Here is a 13,613-nt window from a genome sequence, read left to right as displayed (position 1 = left end):
AACAGGTGTTTTTTACAATGGAAACCAGCTAGCTAAATTGGGTGTATTTCTGCTGCCTGAGCAAATTTTGGCAGTATGTAGCTAAACAGGTTTTGAGACTAGGAAATTTTAGTGACATCCAAAATTAAGTACAGCAAGATTTAGATCAGTAGGAGCAGGAGCATGTTTCTGTCAGCAGGGGTGAATAACCTTTGTGTAACTGGCAGTTTTGGTAAGCAGGTCAAGTTCAGTGGGGTTTGTCTCTGTATTTTGACAGATGCACTCCAAACACCCTGATATCCATTTCATTTTACAAGGTGTGTGTGTGCACCAAGGCAACACTCCAGAGGGTCACTGGCAGGTTACAATGTGCCAGCCATCACATGCACAATGCAGTGCGTGGTGCCAAGATAAAATTTCAGGGGTCTGGGGGCACCAACAGCGTTCAGAGCCCCACACAACACCTCTGCCCCACCAGTATCTCCCTAGCTGTCCCTCACTGAGCATCCCATTGGCATCTGTTTTCCCAGGCTGACAGGTCTCTTTCTATTTGTGCAAGGCATTTTTAAGGCGTTCATCCCCCAGCTGTCTTCTAGATGACCTGGAAGAACTTCAGTGAGTTGCCCATATTTCTTCAAAGAGGAAAGGACAAAATTTATTTTCAAAATTTATAGAATTTTGAGGTGTGTTTTTTTTAGAAAACCTGGTTAGATTTGAACTTTATATTCCAAGCAGCATGGAGGTAGATTTATTGTGAAAGAGAGCTTTTAGTTTCAAACTAATAATTGGAAGAATACATTTAAATCTTTGTCAGTATAAAAGTGACTTCAGATGTTCAGGAATCCTCTTTCTTGTGGTTTTAAAGGAAAATTTTAAACATTTTTTACCCCACAACTATTGAGGGCTTTGAAAGAAAATACCCATAAACTGTTAGGAATCATACAGAATGAACCTTTTTCCTACTTCCCTTGTGCTTGTAATCATCATCAATTTTAGGTACTTCCCAAAATATACCTTTGGACAAATTTTTCACCATTAAAAATGGCATTTTCTGTTGGGCAAACTGTGCTCACACCCCGTGGCTGACAAGCAGAGGCCCGAGTCAAAGCGTGCTGGAGTCAAGGGGCTTTCACTGAGGTGCAGACCCTGCATGTTTTCCTTATCGCCAGTGCTGTTAGGCCACATCTCCCCTTCCCCAGCCCATCTCCTTGGGGAGAGGCAGAAGCCTGTTTGAAGACAAACAAGTCGCAGAGCCTGCAAGGTGTAAATATCTTTCATAAATGCCAACGCCGAAAAGCCGGCGCGCCGGGCGCGTGACACGCGGTGACAGGCAGCTCTCGGCGTGCGGGGGGTGAGCGAGGTGCCAGCTCTCCCTGCCACAGGCACTGAGGTGTGCCCGGATTGCACCTGGGCATCCCTGGGCACCCCTGTCCTGGGAGCACACACGGGGCAGCAGCAGGGATGGGCGCAGAGCTGCGGCTCCCGGCCCCGCTGCCCCTGCCTGCACCCCTCGTCCCCGATGCGGTCACCCTGCCTCTGCCCTCCTCCTCTCCCCGGCTTCTTTGGGCAGGGGCTGATTTAAATAGGTTGGCAGGGAGCCAGGAGCTCATCATTTTAATGCAGTGTAAAATGGAATGTGCATAATTGTATGCAAGCCATATGTGAGGGAGACAGCTCAGCTGTGAATTTTGGGAGGCTGTGAGAGGGAGAGAGTGAACAGTCAGGAATCAGATGAGATGGAGCGGAACGGAGTGCAAGTGTCACTCAAATGAACAGTGTAATGAGCGTATTGCTGACACTCCTCCTTTCACCTGCTTCTCCCTTTTGCTTTAACTCAAAAAGCAGAAAACGCTCAAGATGAGAAGGGAAAAATACTATATGCAAGCAGGATTGGTAATGGGCTCTGGTAATGTCTCCATTTAGACTTCAGCTTTCTTAATTAACAGTGTAGTTACAAATAACCAGTAACTTTTAATGCATCTTTGTCATTAAATATTTTGACCGCATTTGACTGAAGGATCATTGTTCTCACTCAATGATTGCTCCTTTCAAAGCTTCACTTAAACATGGAGGGGGAATCCATTTATTTGTAATAGTATTACATGTAAATTATGAGTATGAAAGCTTTTATTTTTTTAATTTCTTTTTTGGCCTTACTGTTAAACTGAAAATACAAGTACATCATCTAGGGATTGCTTAAGCATGTCAAAAAGTAAGTTTAAACGAGTACATATGTAATGTAATCCTGAAAAATGCCATGGAGTAAATTGAAACCCTGAGTTACTCAGTTTCCAGCTCAAATATTTCATTTTGGTTTTGTCTTTTGTTGTTCTAATTATTACTCCACAATGAATTTGCATGTTCAATCTAAGCTATGTAAGAAAACAGCATCCCAAGTTCTCATATCTAAAAGGTGTACTATTTAAAGAAACTTTTTAATAATGTTGTATTTTGGGATTCCCGTCTGTTTTAATGATCTGAGCTGTTATGCTTTTAGCTATTTTTTTCCTTCCATTATTTGTAAGTCCCTAAATAGGCCATTATATTTCCCTTCAGGCTAGAGATGAAGATGGACATGCTGAAAATTTTCCCCAGCAGCACTATGCTAAGGAAACTCCAAGACTTGCCTTCAAGAATAACTGCGAACTACTTGTAAGAATAACATACTTACAACAAGTCTAGATTGTTACTTTAGCACAGTGAAAACCGTTTTTTAAAGGCTTTTGTTCATTATGACATACATTATGAAATATGATAGGTTTTTTTTTTACTGTTTTAGCGTTCTAATGCTAGTTCTGCTATCCGTGAACAGTTTAAGATCTTAAATTGCTTGGAAAATATCATATATTTGATGTCAGCACGTGAATGGCCTTGTCTTACTACCTTGTCTTGCACTGGTAAATCAAGGGGAGCCATGCGGGGAGTGGCTGGTGATGCACGGAAAGCCCCCCACCCCTTCCCCCAAGGCACCCCAAAACTCACTCTCCCATGCACCTTTTAGCTCTGCCTTGTTTTCGGGTGGTGGTACTGCATTTTGTTCTGCTAACAGGCAGTCCTCCCTTCAGAGCTCGCCTGTTCCTCCCCTTCATAGCTGCATGCAACCCAGAGCATCCTCTCCTCTCCTCTCCACTCCTCTCCTCTCCATTCCTCTCCTCTGCTGTGGGGAAAGAGCGAAAGCCAGGAAAGCACTTACAGGGAGCCTGGAGTGTTTACAAGCCATAAGAGAGATGATATCTGCTGTGAAAGAATCTCTGTTCCAAGGCAGGGTTAATTCACTGTTCATTTTAGCGTTTGCAGCTAGACAAGATTAAAAGCAAGCAGGAATGCCTATTATATTTCTATTAAATGAATCTGTTGGGACCTAATGTTCTTGATTAGCTTGCGAAAATTAGTGCTCCACCATGAGTTTTTCTGTTTGCCTAAAGTAAACAGAGGATGAATTGTCATACATTTAAAAGAGATTCATGCATGGCTTTCGAAAAGGGAGGTTTAGATACATGCATAGATCTCTCCCTTGCATTCCCCTTTCTTCTCATCTGTACTTAAGTAAAATGTATCATTTGGCTAAATGGAAGTGTTTATGGAGAGCCAGTACACGGGGTTTTACTTTGAAACAACATTTCTTTTTTTCTGGTTGTAACCAGAGAAGAGGCGGGTGGCAGTGCAGGAGCAAGCTGCGTTTTATCTGCATTATTGCCCGTGCCTGCTCCCGCAGGATGCCAGGCCAAGCGCTGCTCTGGGTGCCCCAGGTGCAACAGGCAGTGAAAGTCGAGCTGATGAGCTGATAACCCAGCACTGAAGCTGGCCTCCAGGTCCAGTCAGCTGGCCAGAGAAGCCCACAGCAGGAAGCAGCAGCTCAGGGCTGGTGGCCAGTCCCTGCTCCCCACACTGCCCAGAGCACAGAGCATCTTGGCCACTCCTGCACTACTGAGCCTGCGCCCTCCTGCCCCACAAGTGTCCCCTGCGCTGAGCCAGCCCTTGATTAGGTAAAGACAATGCTTTTTAAACCCATGAGTGTCACTTGGAAGGTTCAGTTTGTTACCAGTATAATTCTCCCCAGCCAAAAGCAAGGTGACCCAGGAGATCTGGTCTTGGGTCCTCTTAAACCCTTTGCAAAGTTCCTGGTGGTTTCTGGGTTAGCAGTGTTACATCCTAAGGAGAGGGGACTAGACAAACACAAAGGGTGGTTCCCTGGTGTACTCATAATTCCTGTGCCAAATAAATGAAGCTTTTTCATCAAGGCCATGCTTAATTACTGTGCTGCTAATCAGGCCTGACAAACCATCACAGCACACCAAGATGCTCCCAAAGTCAGTAGGGCTTCTTGGTGCTGGAGAAACTTAGTAATAGAGACAACATGGATATGTCATGTAATATTTCCATTGAAAATCTGCTTTATATTTAGTGCAAGCCATCAATGAACCAATTAACCCACTTTGTGCTATTAAAATCTAGCATTCTTTTAATGCCCAGTTGCTTATTCCTCTATTAATACACATTTAAGTTTTTGCTTTATTATATCACCACTGTGTCTGGCAAAAGCTCAAGTCATCAAAGTTAGTCTTTCATGTGCTTTTTTGGACAAGTTTCAATTCTTGTTTAAGGAAGTAATAAAAGCAATTTGTTATAGTTTTATTTTTCCTATGCTATTGGAAACAAAATTGGCAGGGATGTAATCTGCACTCAATTTGTATGTGGAAAAAATAGTAGGCAAATAATGAATATGTACCTCTGCTATCTTTAAAGATGTATTTTAGGAACTTTCAGTGAAAATATGATGTTGAGCCTAGGTGTGGGTGGTGGGGGAGCTAGTGTTATTTGTTGAAGGTTCTATGTGTTTCACTGAGAGGTAGTGTTATTCCTTCTACATTTTACTTTATGGAAACAATGCTATATTAAAATGTGCTCAAAATTCGAAAGCTAATTTCACCAGAACTGGCCATCAAGAAACCTTCTTTCTCTTAAAGGCTACTCAGTATCCTTGAGAGAGGAGAAAAAAACCAAAACAAACATAAAAGAAAGGAGTGGGGACAGCTGATCCTCTAAAAAAATATTTTCCCAATGGTGAAAACTTACCCAGAATCTAACAGCACGAGTCAGATGCTGGCTGAGGGAACAGACGAGATTTTATAAATCAAAGAGAAACTGAAACTTGTTTATGCTTTTGAGAATGAGGAAATCCTTGGAGCTTTCTGAGGGCAGTTCAGAGTAAATAGAGTAATAGTCTGTCAGGTAAAATTGGAGGCTTGAGCTCAAAAATGCATTTTTTGCTTTAGGGTTCAGCTGCCATTTTCCAGTGAGGTTAGTTTCGGCAAAGGCAGGCTCCTCAGTTTGGGAAATGCTCATGCTGGGAGAGTGCTGCCAGCCGGGATCCAGGGCTGGGTTGCCGCTGCTGGGTCTGCATGCCAGGGCTCTCCCTCAGGAGCCAGGCTACACTGGCTGAATCTTAACATCCCAGGCCACAGGCACACACAGCAAGCTTTAACTCTTCAGTACTTGGAGAGATTTTAAAGCATGGTAACATAGAGTATTAAAAATTTAACATGGAGGATTACAAATTGTATGCTTTCTTTAGTGCTTACACACCACAAGAGCAGATAATTTGATGAGATAGAACTCAGCTTTTCTGTTTGGTTTTTGTCTTTTTTGAATGTGAGCAAGTTTGATAAGAAATAGAAGGAAGAAAGGTATAATTTAGGCAGAGGAAACCCTGAAGTGTGTTCAGTAGTTCTGCTCATTAAGAAAAGCAGTGACAATTAAATATTCTGGTTAGTATAGGAAGCCATTTTGCAGTTATGGGATTAGAACAGGGAATTCATTTCCCAAGCTAAATCCATATATGTTGTGTCCTGGGATTTGTTGTAGGGCACAAAACCCAAAATGGTTAAGATGCTCTAATCAATGAGCAGATCAGATTCTCCTTGTGGACTTCACAGTATTTTTGAGAATCATGTTGTCTAAAGTTTAGCTATCCATGCTAAATATCGGGAACTACATAAAAGAAATCTATTTTTAAAGAGCCAGGTCAGCATGCTGTCTTGGCCAGCCATCCATTCTTCTCCCATAGGCACTGCCTCAGGATTTCAATTTCTTATTCCATGAGTGGCTGGAAGCTTTTCTTTCAGGCACATCTCTTTGTTTCCAGAAGGAAAAGGCAGAATTTAGTCCCTGCTGTAAGCTGATTGTCAAGAAACAGTACAGTCCAGCTAACAGTGGATGTGGGGAGAAAGATGGGATTAACTGCCGAGAAAGGGGAGGCTGGAGTGAAAAGGCCAGCAAGGAGCTCGCAGCCCCAGCTCTAGCCGGATGAAATTCCTGAGCCATTGCCTAGAGAAAGGAAAAATCCATCTGGCACCTACCCAGGTTAGTCAGGGTAGGGAGAGTCATGCTTGGTTGCCTTTTAACAAAAGTGGGAAAGAAAAACCAGAAGTTCGTCTTTCCTCCCCCCATTTACTCAAATATTGAGTCAAGTTTTCAGATTGGCATGCTGCTCTATGAGGCAAGGAGGGTTTGATGGGTTAAGGAAATGAAACATCAGGTTGCTTTCCAGATAATTTGTTTATGGAGATGATGTGAGTACCACCCACTGCTGTGGGATTATATGTAAAGCAAACAAATAACCAAACAAAACATAAATATCCTGGAAAAAAATTCATTTCCAGTCCTATACCTAGTTGAATCCATGCTTTTTGTGCAGAAAAATCCTCATCTTTTCATCTTTGAAATAAAAAAGTCCTGTTCCTAGTAGTTCTGCTCCGGGAGGATAAATTTGTGAATGCAGTATGAGATGAATTATAAGTCCTAGTGCTTGGAAGCTATTATGTAAAAGACTCAAAATAAAACATGCTTGCTATTGGATTTAATGCAAACTCACCTACGGCTAGTTATCTTTAATCATTGACAAAAAGAGGCAGAGAAAACTCTGAAAACACATCTACAATGGAAACATGAAATGCAAATTGTTCTCTTAGAGCAAAAGGCCTTTGGGGAGGCTCCGGCAAAGCTGTGGTGAGCCAGAGCTGCATCTGATGCTTTGCTTGAAGTCGTGTCACTGTGCTCTGCTGTTCCAGCACTAGAGGCAGAATCAGGACAAGGGGCACGTGTGGGGCACCCAGACAGGGCAGTGGGGATGCAGGCAGGTTAACTTCAGAATTATGGCACTGACATGTGGGAAAGATTTTGCACCTACTAGACTGATATTTGAAAGTACTGAGAGTATTTGTGATCAGATGAGGCTGATAGGTTTTAGTGTTGTAGATGAGTTAAATGTAAATATGCATATTGGTATCCTTTGAAGGTCATGAGAGTTTTGGTTTCAGAAAGTGAGGCTTAAATTCATTTTTTTAAGGTGCCTGACCTGCTTACTGTGCCCCAGTATCAAGCAAAACCACTCCCTATTAGTGCCTCAGCAGCAGAAGAAAATACCTCTCAGGCCATTTAAAATCACAGTGCCTTCAAAAAAGGACTGAATTAGGGAGAAATAGCTTTGCTCATTCTGTCCCTTACCTTTCCACCCTTTTTGTCTCTCCTTTTTGTCTCTCTCTCTTCTTATTCATAGCAGAGTGGAGAGAGGGGAAGAAGTGCACTTCCTCCTGTGCTTATTCTGGATCTTCCCTCTTGGGTGCAAATCAGCAGAGAGAAAGGGAGAGCACTTCCTTCATTCTGGCCAAGGATGGGAATATGCATAGCTTTTGGCCTGAAAGCTGGAGCAGAAGCGCTGCCCAGCAGCTCTGAGGGGTGCAGGGCCACAGCTAGCCTGTCAGGTACAATCCTGTGGTCAGGAGGCAATTCTGCCACCTTGGAGGGGCAGGAGAGGAGAGGGGGAAGAGACCTGTGACACCTTATGGAGTTCCAGATCGTAGAGCTACTGAGTCTGATGAGAGTTTAAAACCTCCACAGCCATGTTTAAATGCTGTTTCAGCATCAACAGATGCTTGTCTCACTGCTGGTGCAGTTTTTTGGTGGTTTTCTGATGGATTTCATCAGTTTCTTGCCTCAGTTTGTCTGAGGGCAACTGGTAGTCCTGCATCAGTTGCGCTGTGGCACACGCAGTGTTTCAAGCAGATGACTGTGCAAAACCCCCAACAACCATCATTGGAAAGCCCACTGTGGGTTTCAGGGTCCTTGGATCAGGCACAGAGAGCTGTCAGAGTGGTGGTTATGGCCCTGGAAAAAAAATATGGGGAAAAGCAATTGTAGCAGTGAATTGATACTGATGCTCTTAAAACCTCAGTAATCTTGGCCACATGAAATCCAACCTTTCTTGTGACTGAAATAACAGTGACGCTTAGGTCATATGGTGGATTAATCGCCTGTAGTGTTTCATTTTCAAAAACTAAATTGTCCATGAGCAATGGCAGAGTATTTTGAAACTAAACTCCCCAAAACCCCACTGAAAACCTTGCACTCTGTTTCTCTTCAAGTAAGGGCAACAAACCAGGAAAAATTATTCTGAATGGTTTTTTGTCCTTGATTGCCACCAGGCTGAATGAAGGGCTAAGTGGCACTTGCATGTTCCTGTTGAGTGCTGTGTAAATGCACTGAAAAAAGGCAGCATTCAGACCGTGGTCCTGTTTGCAGCCCTGGGGAGAGAGAGCCCTGACACCCAGCTCCAGCTGACCCTCCCTGCCTGCTGGCACAGGTAGGCACCAAGGAGCACTGGGTGCCTTGGCATCTGTGCCGGGATCAGCATCCCGCTGGGATAACACGGGATCAAACACAGAGCTGCAGCCTGCCAGCCACCCTGCCACACACTGTCCCCAGGAAATTATAGTCCCTGGGCCTGTCTGCACACATCTATTTACTGGGTAAGAACAAATGCAGCCACTGTCTTGCCCGGCACCCAGGCTGTGTCCTTCTTGGCCCTGCTTTGTAATGATAGGTTTTTCTATCCCACAATGGAAGAGAATCCATTCCTCACATTATGGCAGCATGGACCAGACCTGGGAGGTTTTCTGTGCTGCAAGAGACTTTCTAGAGGATCCTGAGAGATTTCCTTGGTCTTTCAGGCCTTCTGCTCACCTTCCCCTAGTTTGCACCACCATGCTACTTAAAGTATTATGCTTTTATTTCTTAACCCACACCATGCTTAGGACTCCACAACCTCTGATCCAAAGCCCAGTGAAATCAATAAGATCCCTCTTGTTCACTTGAGGTGGGTTCTGAATGACACCTTATGTTTTACAAACAAGAAAAGATGAATGACTACTTTGAGACATCTTCTCCTGTCTGACCAAAAACCTCAGCAGGCCACTAACAGCTAATTTGAAATGTAGAAAACATGATCTTTATTAATAATATCTAAGCCGAAGGCTGACATCAGAGACCTGTTGTAGGAACTAATAGAAAACAAAGGCCAAAGTCTGAGGTAGCAGATTTTCTGCTGGAAAGAAGATCCAAACCTCACTTCTTTTACACCCAGGGTTAGTGAGTGACCAGGACTTTGAGCACAAAGGAGGGTGAGGGATTCCCACAGCTCCCACAGAGGTGGGCAGGGGAGTACCAGTCACCCCTGGAGTGTCAAGGAGAGCCAGTGCCCAGCAACACATAAAATACAAAGTATGAAAGTCACAGGAGCATCAGGAAAGGGAAGAAGGAAGGGAATAAAAGGAATAAAATTCTCCTCCATGGTCAGGGATATGTCTTCCTCCCCAAGCAGGCTGGTACCTCCTGGAGCTCTACATAATCCCCATCTTTTCAACCCGGTGAGCCAAATTAAGGAGGATGATTCAGGGCTCTAAAGAGATGGACCCAAAGGTGTGAAAGGGGTGGGCAGCATGGGAAGAGGGGCAATGGGAATAGGACAGATTTGGGAAATACTATGGCTACAGGCAGTGAGTGTTTGGCCTTCTGGAGCCAAGGGTGAGCCATATCCCCTTTCCCACACCATCCATTTACATATGGGAAGCAACTTTGCCCCAGTGCCTCTAATTTAGCATTTTCCTTCATCCCAATACTGGAGCATTATTTTAGGATGTGGAATTTGACACTTTGTGAGCACAAGCTTGCCTTTTCTCAAAAGGAGGCATATTTTTAATTTTTAACATCACTGTTATTATTATTTCAAAAGAGAAGCAAAATGCATTTGTTAAAAAGGAAAACAATTAAAATCCCATTACAGCTCCTATTCTGTCATCTTCCTTCCCAGGACAAGTATTAAAATTTTCATTAATAAATCTGCACTTACTGATGACCTCTGAATAATTTCTCTAACCTTAATTTATCCTTACTGCAATACTGTGTTGTATTACTCTAGTTTTACTCTTTACTTTCCTTATTTGATATATTTACTGAAGTTACAATTTTTGTATTAAACCTCTTGTCACTAAAAAATTGATTTTTTTAAATATTAAAAAAGCCTGACAATCTTTTTATTTACCACAAATTTAAACATGTAAAAAGTTAAAAAACTACTAGATGAAATTACATTTGTTGATTAGGAGACTACTACTTAATAATGATTTCAATAAATTTTGAAGTAAAAAATCCCGGAAAAAATTGTCAGCCATTCCCCCACCCAAACCTCTATAAATTAAAAAAAAAAAAAAAAAAAAAAAGAAAGAAAAAAAAGAGGGGAAAAAAAAAGAAGGTTCATATCTCTTGGGAAGAAAACCAGTTGAGAATTGTGGCTTAGCTGTAGGAAACTGGCATTCATAACCTGTGTCAGGCACAGCATCACCAGCCAGGCAAGGGAGGGGATTGTCCTGCTCTGCTCTGCTCTGCACTGGGGCGGCCTCATCTCCTGTCCTGTGTGCAGTTTTGGGCACCACAATATAAGAAAGGCATTAAATTATCAGAGTGTCCAAAGGAGGCAACAGAGATGGTTGAGTCAACCAGAGTCAGTTTTATAGAATTTTAAAGAATAAAGATGTATCTTGTTCTAAAGGAAATGAAGTGTGATAAAATTAAAATTCACTGGACTTCCTTCCATATAAATTGGAAATAAAATTTCCCAAGTCATCACCCAAAGCTATAAATAAATATCTTTTTGAGGTCTGTGCAGGGGATGGAGATGGCTCAGTAGGGCCTGTGGGATACACTGGCAGCTACCTGGGGGGAACCATCCCTTGCAACATATCTGTTTGGTATCCAGGGGCTCAGGTTCTTTTTCCCCTCTGACCCTGGCTCTCAGTCATGCAAGGTGTTAATTAGAATGGGTTTTATTGGGTCTGAACAGGTGCCTACATTAACAAGTGTCACTTTTTGTAATGGTGCAGTTGGCTTAGGTCTCATCTTGCTCATGTGTTGTCTTCCCCCTTCCCCCTGAAAAGTGTTTGAAGGCTTTGATCCGTTGTAGAGCCAACATACAGCATTGAGAGTAGGGTTTTGAAAATCAGGAGACTGTATTCTTTTTGTCTCAGAGTTATGATCCAGCCAGTGGGAAGGATGGTTGAGAAGAGCTTGGCCACCATTCAAGCAGACTGCAGGGAGGTTTGGGGCTGCTCTGGGACATTAAGTGTCTGACTCCATCTCATTGGGAATCCCTGGGGCTGTGCAGAGCTTCCAGGAATGACATCCCAAGAAGGAAGATTAGTGCTGCACAGTTGTCCGGGGAAGATCTGAGTGCTGGGAGCACATATCTCACAGCTCACTGTCTGTGGCAGACACTTTTTTTACATCTCAGCAGTGACGTGTATTATATTGCTTTGGGGATGGGAAGAAAAACCCAAAATATAAATCCTGCATTTTATTATAGAAGTTAATACCAACAATTACATAAAATCTAATGAATTTCAGTTCTCACTTAATTGCTTCTGAGTAGTTCACTTAACTTATTATAAAGAAGCAAGGACATATTCATTTAACAAGCAGCAGCAGCCTTGGCCTAGCATCTGCCTACATTCTCTTTTCAATTAATCAATTATAGTCCAATGGTGTGTAATTACACATTAAAAAAGTTATTGGATATCACAGCATGGCTGTCCCAGGGGGCTCATGAATACACTAATATAACACACCTGTAATGACCTGTTCTCATATCTGCAAATTGCTCCCATTTCTCTCTCTCTCTCTCTTGTTGCTAAATGAAGATGAAAGCAATTACCATTAACTTTTTGAGTCACATCTAGTCAATGAGAGAGAAAAAAGATCCCTACCAGCATTCATAATAAATCTGGCTGTTGGTACTCGGAATTTTAACAGTAGCAGGCATCAGGCTTCAAGGCAGTAAATGTGCATCAGGATTATAAAGGGTTGTGGGCATCCCAGGTTTGTTCTGAGCACATGCTACACCCGCAGACAAGAGAAACAGGCAAGGTGGAAGGTCTTGCCAGTTCACTTCCAGGCATAATTTGCCTTTCTTGGTTGGAATCAAACTGAACTCTAGAACTGATCCCTATGCAGTGGCTCTAAAGTCTTTGCATAGCAACTAAGCCGTGTTGCTGCTTTGTTGGGTTTTTTTCCGAATGCGAGAAAGAACAAAATTTACTATGTAATGGCAGAAAGGCTTTGGTTGTGTGAGAGGATACAGGCACCAGTGCTCTCTTATTAATGCATAACAAATGAAACCAAGGAGAGACTCTTAATCTGCATAATGGAGTCTGACAGATTCTAAATTGGTGATTCAGTCAACTAAAGGGTCCAAAAACGCTCTGTGGAAGTGAGTTTTTGATGGCTCCATAAGTCAAAAGGGAGATGATTTCTATCAGCATTTTTATAAATGTTGTCTTGCACAGTGTTATTTTGATGTGCTGTTGTTTCTTACCCTGGGAAGAAGTGTCTGTTTCCCTACAAGAAGTTTGCTTGTTCTTGCTTTCATTTGCAGACCAGGGTCTTTCAGGTGGGTGTACATGCATCAGTATTTTGAGTACAGCTTTTTGCTTGTAGCAATCTGAAATATTCCTATGCTGTACACCTTTCCCCCCAGTCTGGCCCTAACAATTTCAGTGAAATCTTCATTATGCATGAGGTTGCTTCCCTGTTTGAAAACCATGCACATCTCCTTGTGCCTGATGTCTTTCAGGGTAGCAGGATAATCCTGTGGGATTCAGGTGATCAGATGTTGTTCTCAGCTGCATTCACAGTAAGGTGATGGATGTTTCAGTGTGAGCTTCAGCTAGATCAACATTTCACTCTGGTTTTAACCAGTGCCATGTTTCTTCCCAGTTCCACAGCACCCTTTGGTTTAGGACATGGTTCCATTCACATGCCTGGCTGGGGCATCTCAGTATTTGGCATCCAGGCTGGAGTCTCTTTCTAGGTCCAGGAAGGCAAGCACTTGTAGAGTGGGAATTAGGTGTTGATTTAGGATTGCTTAAGCAATGTTTAGACATGCCTGTATCTGCTCATTAACTAGATAAATACCTTCCATAGGACACCTACATTTTAGGTACTACAGTCGGTGGCTGAGCTGCATATTCCTGCATGTGTCCAACATCAGTCTTGCATGTAGAGCCACTCAGAGGGACTGCTTGTATGCTTGGAAGTTAGGTATCTACTAACTTTATGTTTAGGTATGTAGTCTACAGCTTTTAAATGGGGATGCTGTTATTTAATTGCCTTTGCATGCAATTTAAATTTGAGATTAAAATGTTAGAAGTGCAAAATGATGTCTCTTATTGAATGTTGTGTTATACTCCAAATAATGAACAACTGCATCCTTGGTATTTGAAAAGTTCATTTATTATGAATTATTA

The 13,613-nt window shown here is 42.6% G+C and overlaps 1 protein-coding gene across 1 annotated transcript in view; it reads left to right on the top strand.

The window, feature by feature from the left end:
• Positions 1 to 13,613, top strand: part of SOBP (sine oculis binding protein homolog) — a 112,691-nt gene that overhangs the window by 60,805 nt on the left and 38,273 nt on the right. The window contains exon 5 of the mRNA XM_059469410.1: positions 2,536 to 2,631. Coding sequence (XP_059325393.1) covers positions 2,536 to 2,631 — 96 coding nt within the window. The remainder of the gene's footprint in view (positions 1 to 2,535; positions 2,632 to 13,613) is intronic.

The sequence above is a fragment of the Ammospiza nelsoni genome, chromosome 3, assembly GCF_027579445.1.
Source record: "Ammospiza nelsoni isolate bAmmNel1 chromosome 3, bAmmNel1.pri, whole genome shotgun sequence".
NCBI classification, from domain to species: domain Eukaryota; kingdom Metazoa; phylum Chordata; class Aves; order Passeriformes; family Passerellidae; genus Ammospiza; species Ammospiza nelsoni.
This window is presented reverse-complemented; position numbering and strand designations above follow the sequence as displayed.